The sequence below is a fragment of the Mesoplodon densirostris genome, chromosome 2 (genome assembly GCF_025265405.1).
Source record: "Mesoplodon densirostris isolate mMesDen1 chromosome 2, mMesDen1 primary haplotype, whole genome shotgun sequence".
In the NCBI taxonomy this organism is placed as follows: Eukaryota; Metazoa; Chordata; class Mammalia; order Artiodactyla; family Ziphiidae; genus Mesoplodon; species Mesoplodon densirostris.
Window position 1 is genome coordinate 54,986,241 of NC_082662.1, and position 14,438 is coordinate 55,000,678.

Sequence of the window (14,438 nt, forward strand, 5' to 3'; positions counted from 1 at the left end):
GAATCCAAAACTGGAGAACTTAAGGTGAGGCTTTGGGCACACAAAACACTTGGTCATATTTTCACTTTAAATATATTAAATTGGTAAATGGTTGATTATGACTTATTAAAGGGACATTCTTGGTATTAAGAATATGAAATATAATTCCAAAGAATACATAACTCTTGGAATAACGCTGTTATACACCATTTCAACAAATAAAGAGTACCTGTCAGCTAATAAACTACACAGTTAATGTCTTACACATTCTTTCACAAGATGGTGTGACATTAAAAGTTACAGTTCTTGCCACTTTCTATGTTCAGGATCACTAATGGAACTTTTAAAAAGGAACAGCCCTGAACACTACCCATAAGCAGCTGAGGGAGTAGGAGTCACTAACAGAACTTTTAAAATGAGCGGCCTTGAACACTACTCATAAGCTTCTGATGGAGGAGTTCTAGGATAGAACTTGGGCTTCTGTAACACTCAAGAGACAGCCTAGAACTATACTAGTTAAGAACTAGTGTAGATTCCTGATATGAGAAAGTTTGTTTTGAGAAAATTGAACACGGTAAGTTAGGAAGGAAGTGTTCAGTTACACCAGTGTTTTAAGAGAGGAATCCTCTTCTGATTTCACATCAGACAATTATTGTCTGATAACTAAATCGTAATTATATAAATCTTAAAGTTCTTGGTATTGTCCCTGAGATAGGTGACAATCCAAACTCTTACACAGGTGTAACCTTATGAGAAATGACCTAGGAATTACTTAATATTCTTCCCCCTACCCCCACCCTAAAGAGGGAGAGAGTATGTAAATAAGTTACCTTTTCTGTTTGCTTTAAAGAGTTTCCGTTCTTGACTGCCTTTCCTTATTGACCATCTGGATCCTCTGTTCCCAAATATATATTTTTGAGGTTATGCTTTTCTGACTCCTAGTTCACCTGTTTTGGTCCACCTGTAGACTCACCCGAAAAACCTTTCTGTGATTCAGTCTTTGAATTGATGTAGATAAGAGGAATCTGAGATGATACTGCCTGTTGTAAAGGTAGGCTGGAGCGGGGAATATCAGCCATCACATCTACGCTCTCAGGAGAATGAACGTGCCACATTATATTTGATCAGTTCGTAAGTGATTCATGTAAGTGATCAGTAGATCAAAGGGATGGAACAAGTGATACCTTTCTATAAGTTACAATACTGCACAAAGAAAAAATGTTCAAACACTTCCAGAAATGATTATTATGCACTTCCTTGGAAAAACTTGCCAAATAATTGAAATATATGTTGGAAAAAAAACCTGCATTAGTCTTTCATATCATAAAGTTACAATTTTAAATTAATTAGCACTTAATTAACAGCTAATTTTACCTTTTATACATACACTGTAAAATCTATACAAGTATCAAAAAATAACTATACCTTATTCAGTTGGTAGATTAAAATCAAACACCAGCTCTCTGTTATTTTTATGGTGATGCAAGATAAGTTTAAAGCAGATTTCTAATTTACCAGTTTAGAACACTAAAAACTGATGAAGTGACTGTCTTGTTTAACTTAAAACAGGAATCATTCATTTTAGTTGCTACGGGTCAGCTTATACTACTATCATTACTATAATAAGGTTGAGAGTCAAACTACTGTCACTGGTATTAGCTATCCCAGTATGTAATCGTTATTTATAGACAGAAGTTATCAGGTAAAGTTTCTTCTGCAATTCTAAATCCCTTTTTTGTGTGCCTAAATGGAAAATACCTTAGAAACCAGTTTTAAGGCTTTACAAACCAGTTATCAATAATTTATTTCCACCCATTAATTTATTCATTTATTTAATTTGGGGGCTATTATCTGGGCCCATAAAGTGACTGTCAATTATGACTTTCATTTTGCTATTTTTAGAACTGTTTCTTGAATCAACTAACTTATTCTCTGCTTTTGTCAGTAAAAAAATTTTTTTAAGTCTCAGTAAAATTAGTGTAAACATTCACATATTTAATAGTACCTTTAAAATAAGCATTACTACATTTAAAATGGTTCCAAAACGAATCTATAAATGGTAATATAAATTAAAAAATACAAACTTAAAGTAAATAAATTTAACATTAGCTATGGTATAAATAATGGTAAATGTAAGTGTACCTTTGAGTCATTAAAATGTCTTAAAAAAGATAACAGCATATTACCAGAACATTAGAAACCACAGCCATGATTCTCAAACTTCAGCGATCGCCATTTGATATTGTTTGGCCACTGCATTCTTCCATGAGTAAATTAATGCTATAATTTCCAGAATTAAGTCCCAAGTCTTTTTCAAAAGTTCTTAAATTCTTTTCACACTCAATGTTGAATACATGGCTTTTTTCAAATGAATAAAAACAAGTGCATTTATATTAGAGATCCATTTTGCGCAGGCTCATTCGACTGAAGGAATCCCTGGAGAGAAAATGAAAGGATATAGTTATAAGTAAACAATTTTTATATAATCCTGTAAAATATGTCTACATGCTTTCTGCCAATTATCTCAAAGTTTTGCCACCAAAAGCTTACTGACTTTAAAACTTTTTTGCCACCAAAGCTCTTTTAACACTTCAAGTTACATGCTCATCCTACACACTCTGCCTTATATATTCTAACTTGTAGAGTTCTCTATAGATTAGAAATATATTATAGTATAGTAACCACTCTATCCAAGTCCATTGATCATTTATTCATTTGTCCAATAAATATAGTAGATATTGTGATTAAACAAGAACTAAGGGATAATGGGAGAGATTTCAGGAAAAGATTTACTTGGGGTTATTAAAAGGCAAAATGCAAGTGTTTTACTTAAAATATTAAATTCTAAGCCTTAAATCAGTGGTTCTCAAATTTTGGGGATTTAGGTCCTTTATACACTCTTAAAAATTGAGGACCCCCAAGGAAGCTTTTGTTTATGGATTATATATTGATATTTACCATATTAGAAATTAAAACTAAGAACATTTTAAATTATTTTATAAAATAACCCATTACATGTTACTGTAAACAGCACTGTTTATTAAAAGTAATTTGCAACAGTTTTAGAAAAGTGGCATTCTTACATATTTAACATCTGGCTTAATAGAAAGCCTAGATTCTTAATATCTGCTTCTGCATTCAGTCTTTTACATGGCACATAGTCTCTGGGAAACTCCACTGTACTCTCATGAGAGAATGAGCGTGAAAAAAATAATATTTGGCATTAATACGAAAATTTGTTTTGACTCAGGAACCTCCTGAAAAGGTCTGAGGGACCCCTCGCATGGGTCCCAGATTATACTGTGAGAACCACCATCTTAAAACCTCCTAAGCTTTCTGCAAAATAATATCCCAGATTTTGTAAATCAGCAAAATAAAAAGTTCAAGTTCTATGGGAATTTTATTTTCTAAGTGCTGAGAAATTAAGAGTGAAGAGGATAATTCTTCAGTACTTCTTAATGTATTTTCCTTTTTCCTTAAGCTGGTTTGTTTTGCTTATCTTTCCTGCTGTTAACGTTAATAGTCTCTTAAGGTTTCCAATCTCCAGGAAAGGAGAGGACAGGTACAAAGAGATCATGTTCAGCTTTGAATCTTAAAGCTTGGTTTTTTCTTGGAAAATAGCAGCCTTAAAAGAGTGTTCATCAAGAAAAAGGATTTTCTAAATTCCAAAAAACTGCCTGCAAATATTAAGAACTAAAGCTTGGAGGAATAACCATCAGAGAGGAAGGCAAAACTCAGGGTAATGGTGTAATGGAAAGCTTCCTTCAGATAGGAACAATATTGTCCGTTGAAAGGAGTTGGAGAGATTTGATGGAAGTGAGACTACCATTAGAAGACTTCCTGACTACTTCAGGGACCCAGCACCCCATCCCAGGACCTCTGACCAATGACTGTAAGACTGGTGGAGGTGGGTAGAGCAGCAAGAAGTAAGAAATTCCAAAAAGATTGAAAGGGAAGCCCAAAGTGGAGGGAACTAGTGTTGCTTCCCATCAAGAATTTCAAGAGGAAACCACCCAGGGTGTCTTGCATCACTGTAAGGATGGTGGAAGCAAATTATAATATATTCTGCCAGAGAAAGGATCTAAAACAGGTCTCCTGTTCCTGTAGATGGTCTGTCTACATGCTCCCTGTAGGGGAAAAGACATACAGCAGGCACTTGGTATACATTTTCAGAGGCCTAAAAGTACACAAATATTAGATCACTGAAGAACAGGGAATATTCTCATTTGATCAAATAGCCAGTTAAACTTTCTTCTGTAGTATATTATACTTTGCATTTACATTCCATTTATATAAGCAACTTCAAAAACCTTCCAAATATTAATTGATTAGGTAAGTACAATTTAATATCTTCACTGCCATAATTCAAAGAAAAGGGTAGTAAAATATTGGTGCCACAACAATTCAATAGATGTATGTACATTTGGATTTCAAAATGCAAAGAAGGCAGTTTACTTTTAGCAGTTAACATGCCCTGTCCGGGATTCAGGGGTTAAAAGGAAAAATGTTAATAAGCACTGTCCTTGGAACTTCACATGCCATTTAATTTCCAAAACAACCTCTTCAAGGTATTATTTTACAGAGGAGAAATCTAAAATTAGATTAAATTATCTGCTCAAGTAGAATTATGGTCAGTTGTAGAAAATTCCAAGTTACTCCCACTTCTAATTTTATTTGTCACAGTTGGAAAGTGAAGAAAAATAGTGAGGTTGTCTTTTTTTTTTTTTTTTTTTTTTTTTTTGCTGTACGCGGGCCTCTCACTGCTGTGGCCTCTCCCGTTGCGGAGCACAGGCTCCGGACACACAGGCTCCGCGGCCATGGCTCGCGGGCCCAGCCGCTCCGCGGCATGTGGGATCTTCCGGGATCGGGGCACGAACCCGTGTCCCCTGCATCGGCAGGCGGACTCTCAACCACTGCGCCACCAGGGAAGCCCTTAAAACAGCTTTATTATTCTCTTTATTACAGAAAGAACTGACTTTTATCTTGTAGGCTGATTCAGGTATAGATGATGCAAGGCTTACATAAGTTGAACTTGTTAGGTTTCAGAAGACAATATTTGAAATTATTTAATAAAAGTTAAATAAATTCACTTTTAAATAGTTCAAGCAGATTTCATTTTTCTGAAGATATCCAAAGTAATAGAAAAAATAAGCATACCTGTGGCAGGTAACAGGTAATACTGCCTTGTATAACTGAGGGATCTTTCTGTTTATCAGAGGCTGTAGGGCCTCTTTAAGGCGATGATAGTTTCTCTCCAGTTCCCTTTGATACTCCTTTTGATCTGGCCCAATTAAGCTCTTATTTTTTCTTAAGGCATCCTCACACCTAGGAAAAACAGTGTGTTATCAAAAGAGTTCTTCTGGCATACTTTTAGGGCATGCATATATATATATGTATTCACCATGACAAGGACATTCAGTTTTTCGGTTGTATGTAAAACATCCTCTCTTGCAATTAGGTTTAAAGCAGGGAAGAGATGATCAACAGAGTTTCTTTAAAATCTAACATCCGCCTCCAGTTTTCACAATTGAAAATTATATATACTTTAATATTAAATCTGACACCCTTTTTTTCCCCACATATCACCACTAGACTAAAAGTTCTTTAAGGGATGTAACTGTACTCATTTATGTAGCAACAATGGCATCTCGTACAGTGGTTTGCCTTTATCCAAATAAATGTTTCTTAACAACTGAATAGATCTGATAATATCTTTTATCCAACTTAGATATTTAAGAAAAAATATCTGGACTCCAAAAGGTAAATGGAAAAGCGTGTTTAAAAAAAAGTATACATATCAATACTTGTAGAATGCATCTAGAGTGATACTTAGAGGAAAACATATAGCCTTAAATGCTTATATTAAGGAAAGAAGACTAAAACTGAAGAGCTAACAAGCAACTTAAAAAGAACAGAATAAACTCAAAGTATAAGGAAGGGAATAAAATTCTAAAGTATGATAGCTCTATATTAAAAAATGCAAAAGTTAGTTGTCAGAAAAATCTAAAAAAATAGGCTAAGCTCTGGCAAGAATAAATGAGAAAAGGCCAAGTATCCTCTTCTAGAAATTAAAAATGGGACATAAAGTCAAATACAGCATAAGTTCATAAAGGCACAGAGGATACTACGTACAATTTAATGCAAATAAATATGAAATTCTACTTTTCTAGATCGATTACCAAAAATATTAAGCAAAAAATATGAATAAAATTTATTAAGCAAAAATATGAATAATCCTAAAACCATCAAGTCAGTCAAATCACGAATCTACCCACAAAGAAAACATAAACATGCAAATTCTACTAAACATTCTAAGGACAGATAATCCCTTTGTAACACAACTATTCCAGAGTATATAAAAAACTATTCCAGGGTATAGGGGGAAAAAAGAACTATTCCTGAGAAGAGTTTCAAACTCATTTTTCAAGGTTGGGATACCAAAACCTAATGGGGGCTATAAGAAAATACTTGTAATTCAATCTCACCCATGAAAACAGTTGCAAAACTCCCAAACAAAATACTATGAAACTGTTCTAACACCATATTACATCCCTACTCCCCACGTACAACCCACTTGATAAAATTTAAAAATCTGTCGTGATAAACTTTTAGCATAACTACAAACAGGAAGGAACTTCTTTCACCTAGTTAAAAATATCTACAAAAACATGAAGAAAACATTATACTCAATGCCGAAAAAATTTCTTTTAGATCAGAAACCAGAAAATGATGCCCTCTATCACTATCCCCATTCAACACAGTAATGGAGGTCCTAAACATTACTGTAAGAAAGAGATTCTACAGACAAATTATTAGAATTAACAAGTGAATTTGGCAGTATTTTCATGTAAAGCATATAAAATTCAACTGCATTTCTGTATGCCAGCAAACAGAAAATATAATTTTAAAAGATACCATTAACAAAAGTATAAAAATATTAAATACCAAAGAATAAGTCAAAAGATATGTAAGGCCTCTACAAAAAAAAAAAAAAAAAAACATGCAGAAGATCTAAGTAAACGGAGAAGTATACCGTATTAATGGACTTCTTGGAAGAGTCAATTCTCTTCCAATTGATCTATAGATTCAGATTCAGGTTATTATTTGGGGTGGGGTAGAGGGAGAGATACATTGATTCTAAAATTTGAAATTTGTATCAAAAGGAAAAGGGCCAAAAGTAGTCCCTGAACAAAATGAGAGGAACTGCTCTATCATATATGGAAGTTTATTATAAAGCTGCAGTAATCAAAACACCATAATATTAGTTCAAGGAGAGATAAGTAAACAGTGGAAGAAAACAAAGATCCTAGAAACAGATGCACACAAAATGAGCACTTGATGTGTAATAGTGCAAAGCAGTGGAGAAAGGGTAATCTTTGAAATAAGTGGTGCTGGGTCAACTGCACATCCATATGGGAACAGAAAACTGACCCCTATCTTACATCATATTCAGTTACCAGTATAGACAAAAATCAAACTGATCCCTACCTTGAACCATATACAGAAATCAAATTTAAGCAGATTTTTTTAAAAAGTAAAAAGGCCTTTTTTGCCTTCTTGCCCTTTTGTTTAGGCTATATTGAATTTTAGAGATACCATTATATTGACTTTTAGAAGTCAACATAGAATGTTACTCTGACCTCAGGTAAAATATTTCTTAAGACACAAGAAGCAACAGTCATAACAGAAAAGACTGAATCATTTAACTATATTAAATTTAACAACTTCTGTTTATTTAAAAAAAAGGTGCTAAAGCCCCAAATTCAGAGAAGGTGTCTATGATACTTACAAATGATAAAGCATTACATATCCAAGAATATGTAAATACTTTTAGAAATCCGTAAGGAAAAGAATCCAATAGGAAATGGCAAAAAAAAAAAAAAAAAAAATAACTTGAACATATAACTTTACAGAGAGGAATAAACTTGAACATATAACTTTACATCTTGCACATGACAAGATGTCCAACCTCACTGGTAATCAGGGAAATGCAAATTTAATCCATAATCACATAATCATTTCACACCCACCAGATTGGTTAAAAACTGTCAGACAATATCAAATATTGGTGAGGTTACATAGCAATAGGAACTCTCTCAAACACTACCGGTGAGAATGTAAATCTGGCTTCACACTTTGGAAAAAGATGTGACATTATCTGGTTGAAGTAGAACCTATGAACCAACAACACTACTCTTAGGTATATAAGCCCTAGGCTATCTCTTGTACATCCAGAAGTAGGTAAAGAAATATTTGAATAGTATTCTTTGTAACTAAAAACAACAAAAAACAAAAACCAGGAGACAGCCAAGATATCCGTCAACAGAAGAATGAATAAATCATGGCACATCCATACAATGAAACATATAAAATAAATAAAGCAACATTTATTATAGCAATATCTCACAAACATTAAAAATAGCAAGTCACAGAAGAATATGTACACTCCATTTATATAAAGTTAAAAAAACATGCAAAACTAAACAGTGTAATAGGGATATATTCATTTATGATAAAACTATGAAAACAATAAGGAAAATGACAAATATGGAATTCATGTAGTGGTTACCTCTGAAGGAAGGGAGGGTGATAATATCAGAAAAGGGCATGTGAGGAGGGATCTCAAAGCAATGCTAATGCTCTATTTCTTAAAAGCTGGGTGGTAGGTACATAACTTTTTTCTCCCTATTCTTTAATAGCAAATGTTATAAATACTATTTTGAATCTACTCAAGATTTAATGAAAACAAGTTTTAAAAGATAAGCCCCAAAATATAAAGAGTAAATACAAGAAAAAGTGTTTATTGTTTTTAGGAATAAAAGAATGCAAACTGAAGTACCATTTAAACTGATTAACAAGAGACACCCTATTTAAATGGCATTACTTAAAGTAAGGTGTACTGTGACTAGTACACTTGCATTCTTGGCACTGTTAATATTTAGAACCTTTTTGGAATAGACTACATATTAGGGGCCAATAAAAATGTTCATGTACTTTGGCTCAGTCATCTCATGCTTAATATTTTAATTCAACAAAAGAAAAAAGATACATTTGTTAACTATACCACACTTAAATTCAACATAAATTCAGACATTTGATGAGATAATATAACTATTAGAATAACAGTTTTAACTTTAATTGAAAAATAAGAATTTAAGATAATATGTATATTATAACTGAGCTATGGTAAAATATATATGCATATTGGCATAAAAATATATACACACAAAAATTAAAAAGGCAGGATTGGCTATGACTTGTAAGGTTTATATCATGTAGTTTTGTTTTTTGCCTTTTTGTAATTTAAAAGGAGAAAACCTTCTCTGTGGTAACCCTTAAGAAGACCTGCAGACTACAGGACTTCTTTACCCTATAGTAAATATACACAAAGAGGAGGACATTTGTGTTAGAATCGTAGTCACGGTAAAAATTCCAAAACAATAGCAAGAAAATAAGCATCTATTATTAAATGTCTATGACCTAAAGAAGTATGTATTGTTTCAAGATCATCTGGCTCACAAGCACAGCAGGGATATTTTGGTTCTTATTTGAAACCTCCCAAATAATAAAATTAATGCTAGAAATCAGTCCATTTAAAAAAAAATTTTTATTGGAGTATAGTTGATTTTACAATGTTGTGTTAGTTTCAGGTGTACAGCAAAGGGAATCAGTTATTCATATACATATATTGACTCTTTTTTAGATTCTTTTCCCATATAGGCCATTACAGAGTATTAAGTAGAGTTCTTTGTGCTATACAGTAGGTCCTTATTAGTTATCTGTTTTATATACAGTAGTGTGTATATGTCAGTCCCAATAGAAGTCAGTCTATTCTACAAGTACAAAACAGCTTTCTTTCTTTTACTACGGCAGCTCAGCTATACCATACATTAGGAGCTATGTTTCCTATAACCAAACCTATAAGATTGTCTAGCTCAATAATCAGATTATAAAATCCCAGACTTCCAATGAAGCTATTGAAGTTTTTAAAAGACATTTACCATGTTCACGCAGGAGAAACTGACAGAAATTCATGACAGCTATTGCAGTGAGAATAAGGAACATACTGTCTCAAGAGACTTGAACAAGGTAGCATGCCTCATATTTTCCTGACGACAAAACTGATATAAAGTAAAATTATGTCTACCCCAGTAAACCCTTTCAATGAATGATTTGATAAGGGAAACCACAGTTCATAATTTGATAAGAGAAACCATAATAGGGAGTCAAAGACTGGATTCTGACTATGGTTCTGATGCTGCTTTGTTAAGTGCCAAGTCATTTACTTAATGGTACACAAGGCCCTTACAATCTAATTCCAACCTACTTTCCCAGTGTTTGACTACTTGTTTTCATAGATTGCACAGTTCCAGCTTCACTAAACTATTCATCTTTCTCAGAACAGATTTTGAACTTTGCTCATGCTGGTTTGTTTGTTTGTTTTTAGCATACCCTACCCCCTCTTTTCTGCCTGAAAAAGTAGTATTCATCCTTCAAGGTCCATATATAATGTTAATTCCTGTGTGAAATCTTCCCTGACATCATCAAGTAAATTATCATTCCCTCTTTTGTGCTCATAGTGTTAGTAAAGCAGGAATCAGTATCAAGTTGATGACTATTTTCCCCTATTGTTTCAAAATTTAGTATTTACTGAATACCTATTTATTACGTGCCAAGTATTATTTGTGAAGAAAAGAGTTAACAGCAGGCCTGAGCCTGCTATCCTTAGGTCCTATTTGCAAGGCTGGCCCTTGGTTACTGTCTGGGAATTTGGATTTGGGAAGGGTTCCTATCATACCCAGAAGATAAGAGTGGCTCACTGTGCCTGAACCATTTATACAAACACTATAGTTTCTGCTAAATACCTGCTTTCCTTTTGGGAGTCTGGAATTTTGGTACCTGTCAGGGAAAAGGTGCCTACATGACCAGCCTCCAATAAAAATCCTGGTTGGCACTTGAGTCTCTACTGACCTTCCCCGGTAAACAACATTTCACACATGCTGCCACAACTCTTTCCTGGAACAATCAGCACCTTCTATGTGGCTGCACTGGGAGAGGACCCTTTGAAGCCTATACCTGGTTTCCTCTAGACTTCACCCCCTGTGCCTTTTCCCTTTGCTGATTTTACTTTGCACTCTTTTACTGGAACAAATCATAACCAGGTCTACAACTACATGCTGAGTCCTGTGAGTCCTCCTAGCAAATCATCAAAACTGGGGGTGTTCTTGGGGACCCTGACACCCATGTATTATTTCACCTAATTTGCACAACCTCCCTGTGTGAGGTAAATATTATTATCCTTACTTCATACATTAGAAAACTGAGGATCATAATGATTAAGTGACCTGGAAAAGAGACATAAAATGATAAGGATAAGATCTGAACGTAAATTTTTTGCTTCCAAGTTTGCTGCTTGTATATTTTCTGAGGGAAGGGAAACAGAAACTCTCACATTGAATGTTCACAATAAATAACAGCTTTCAAGTTAACAAGTTAAATGTTAAACTAATAATAGTTTCAAGTTGAAAAAATTTCCCGAGTGTAGGCTTTTCTAATCTTTAAAATTTAAAACATGGCATTATATACAGTACTGGGGGGCAGGGATATATATACATAAGGAATAGTAAGTTATACACAGACAACCTCTCATTGTGAACCATTTTCCTATAGTTTCTCTTTTCAATAGTCCCTGAAGACTCTCACATCAAACTGTGTATTGGACAGTCTCAATTTGAATATCTTTATGTAGGAAACCTTGAATACCTTTTAGTAAAATCTTTGAAGCAGAGTCGCAATTTATTATGATGTCTGAAGAGCTTTGGGTCACTGGGTATTTCAGACAGGAAAACCTGGGCAACTTCCAAAGGCCCCTGTAAAAAAAGAAAATAAAAAGTGTGTTTTTGTTTTTTATATATTCACAGAGATAGAATTTGCCAAAACCATTTTTCTTAGCACTAAGCTTGATACATGTATGTCTATGCCTATATTAAAACTTTTCAGAGATGGATTCTGATAATACATTTTTAGTTTTTCCTTATGTCAAATTTATATTCTTGCCCACAGCAGTGAACTTATTAGTTCATATTTCAAAGAAAAAGAGTAGGAGCTAAAGGACTGACTCTTGTATTCATTAATGTATTCTGCCTTATATTTTTTATATTCTTAAATTTATCCTAGATGTAAAAGTTGTCAGGCTACTGACAATCAGTTGTGAGTCCACTGATTATTAGACACTTGATTTTACTAAAACAGCTTCCCTCAGCATTCCAAATGTGTTCCTAATACTGCGAATTAAAGGTGATCTTTTCTAAGTTATGTCATTTGGAAGTAAAACCTCCAAATCACATATACTTTTAGGAGGTAAAGGTCTTAAAATCTTCATTTCAGTTTTGGTAGGGCGTTTTTTGGCTTCATTTCTTTAACCCCCAAACAGGTAAGATATATTACATGAAATCTTACTTGAAGCTTTTTTGGATTTTCCCTTACCTTGGACTATTCACTAATCATCAGCAAAAGAAGCTGAATGAACCCATTACAAGGAGATAATGGGGATGGCTTCTAATCTGCATATGACAAAACAACAATATCTTGTGTACGTACATTATTCAAATTTTCAAAATGATTTCACATTACTTATTTACTATTCTCAGCTCACTGTGAAGGAGACCTGGAGAAGATAACATCAGGGAGTATCTAAGAGAGTAGATACACACACATGCATGTAACACGTAGCTCTGAAAATGAGCCCTTCTTTTTAGACCACATTCTTTCAGTACAAGCTTTTAAAGGAAAGGCCATTTTGAGTGAAATCTATCCCTTCTTAATAGAATGTTTCAGAACAGATAGTTAGAAAAACAGGCAGTATAAAAGGCAGGTGTGAAAATTTTTAATAATTGAGATTATACTAAAAATTTTGTTTTTCAGTTTAACTTTTGCAACTACTTCTAACATATTTTCACTTGCTTTGACACTTATTTGTGATCCCTGTAAAATATAATAATGAAATCATTCAAAATTCCATTTATAACTTAAATTGCACAGTATTAGCAAATGCTCCAACCTGATTCACTGTTGTGCCTACAGATCCCTGGAGTACCATCTGAAGCATTTTGGGGTCTGCTGGATCCTGATGAGTTGCAAATGCCAACTCCTGAGTTTTTTTCTGCATGTCTTCAATAGCAACTTCAATTGGTGTTAAGATGATCTGGGTCAAATAACATCTATTAGGTCAGTGTATTGATTGAAAAATATTTAGTGAGCTTTATATACAATCAATTAAAATAAGAAAAAAGTGGTGACCAATTGTAAACTATTATCTAATAATAAAATTCCAAAATTTGGATCACTAAATGAAAAATAAAAAAATCAACCCTTTAAAGCATAAGTGAAGAGTGAATTAGGGACTTAGAAAAGAAGCTGAAAATTAATGACTTAAAAATGGGTAAAGTTCTAGTATCTTACCACGTGAGGAATGATACACAATGCTATATCCACATTGTTTTCACATGGCTCCAATGTATTTGCTCCACTAATTCTATTTTCCTATTTGGAGACTTACCTCCTCTTTGTGAGTGACATTGACCCTTGTCTTAATATAAGGAAAGGCATGAGAAGTAGTCAGAATGGTCTTCCGTTTGAATTGTTCATGAAGTTCCCCATGGGCACGGCCATCTAAAGTGAAGGGTGTACAGTACATGAAACGACGAAGATTATAATTTTTGTCAAAATATGTGATTCTGTCCTTCATCTCATATGTGTCAAAGTATGGCTCCACGTAGGTAATCTGAATATATGCCTGGGAAAGGAAAAAGTCCTTCATTTCCATTGTGAAATCATCATTCAGTCTTTCCCCCAAAAAATCAGTCTCAAAGATATACCTATGTGCCATTACAGTCTAATCAACCATACCTTGTTAGGATCTAATTTACACTTGTCTACAGGATTAGAATCCTTGATTACTTCAACCACATCCTCTCCAAATCTTTCTCCATAAAATCCCTAAAATAAGAAAAAGAAATCTTTCACATGAAGTTAACAGTAGCAGAAAATAGAGGAGGTCTCTGAGGGAGACTCCTGAGCAAAATCGGGCCATTTAGTAAGTTCTTGTACAACCATGTCAATAATTACAAAATAATAATTATTTGCATTCACAAAAGTTAAATTTAGTCTATCAAATTAGCATGGCCTTAGTCCATACTTATTTGATATTACTGCCATTTACTCATTTTAAATAACACAAAATACAAAAAAAAAAAATTTCACCACTGAAAATACAGCATTCCACAAGAGGTCCTCAAAAAAACCCAAAAAGGGAATAGAAAGCAGAGACAAAAGAAATTCATTATACTTGATGTATAGGATATTAACTTTTATTGAGTTTGATGTAGCCTAATTTCTTGCAGTCAATGAGCAAACATTCATTTTTCTGAATGATTAATGTAATGTTCAAGAATTTTCAA

General features: G+C 33.6%; 1 protein-coding gene across 4 annotated transcripts in view; it reads right to left on the reverse strand.

Moving 5' to 3' along the window:
• Positions 1 to 2,002: 2,002 nt before the first annotated feature.
• The window catches only part of DOCK7 (dedicator of cytokinesis 7), a 209,346-nt gene continuing 196,910 nt past the window's right edge, over positions 2,003 to 14,438 (reverse strand). For 2 of the 4 annotated variants that reach the window (XM_060089896.1, XM_060089894.1), the window contains exons 44-49: positions 13,888 to 13,977; positions 13,538 to 13,774; positions 13,040 to 13,183; positions 11,743 to 11,849; positions 5,137 to 5,304; positions 2,004 to 2,415 (exon numbers count right to left, since the gene is read on the reverse strand). In XM_060089896.1, the coding sequence (XP_059945879.1) occupies positions 2,373 to 2,415; positions 5,137 to 5,304; positions 11,743 to 11,849; positions 13,040 to 13,183; positions 13,538 to 13,774; positions 13,888 to 13,977 (789 nt within the window). In that variant the 3' untranslated portion in view covers positions 2,004 to 2,372. Of the gene's footprint in view, positions 2,416 to 5,136; positions 5,305 to 11,742; positions 11,850 to 13,039; positions 13,184 to 13,537; positions 13,775 to 13,887; positions 13,978 to 14,438 lie in introns of all 4 variants that reach the window. The other 2 variants (XM_060089893.1, XM_060089897.1) reach the window with 2 other exon arrangements.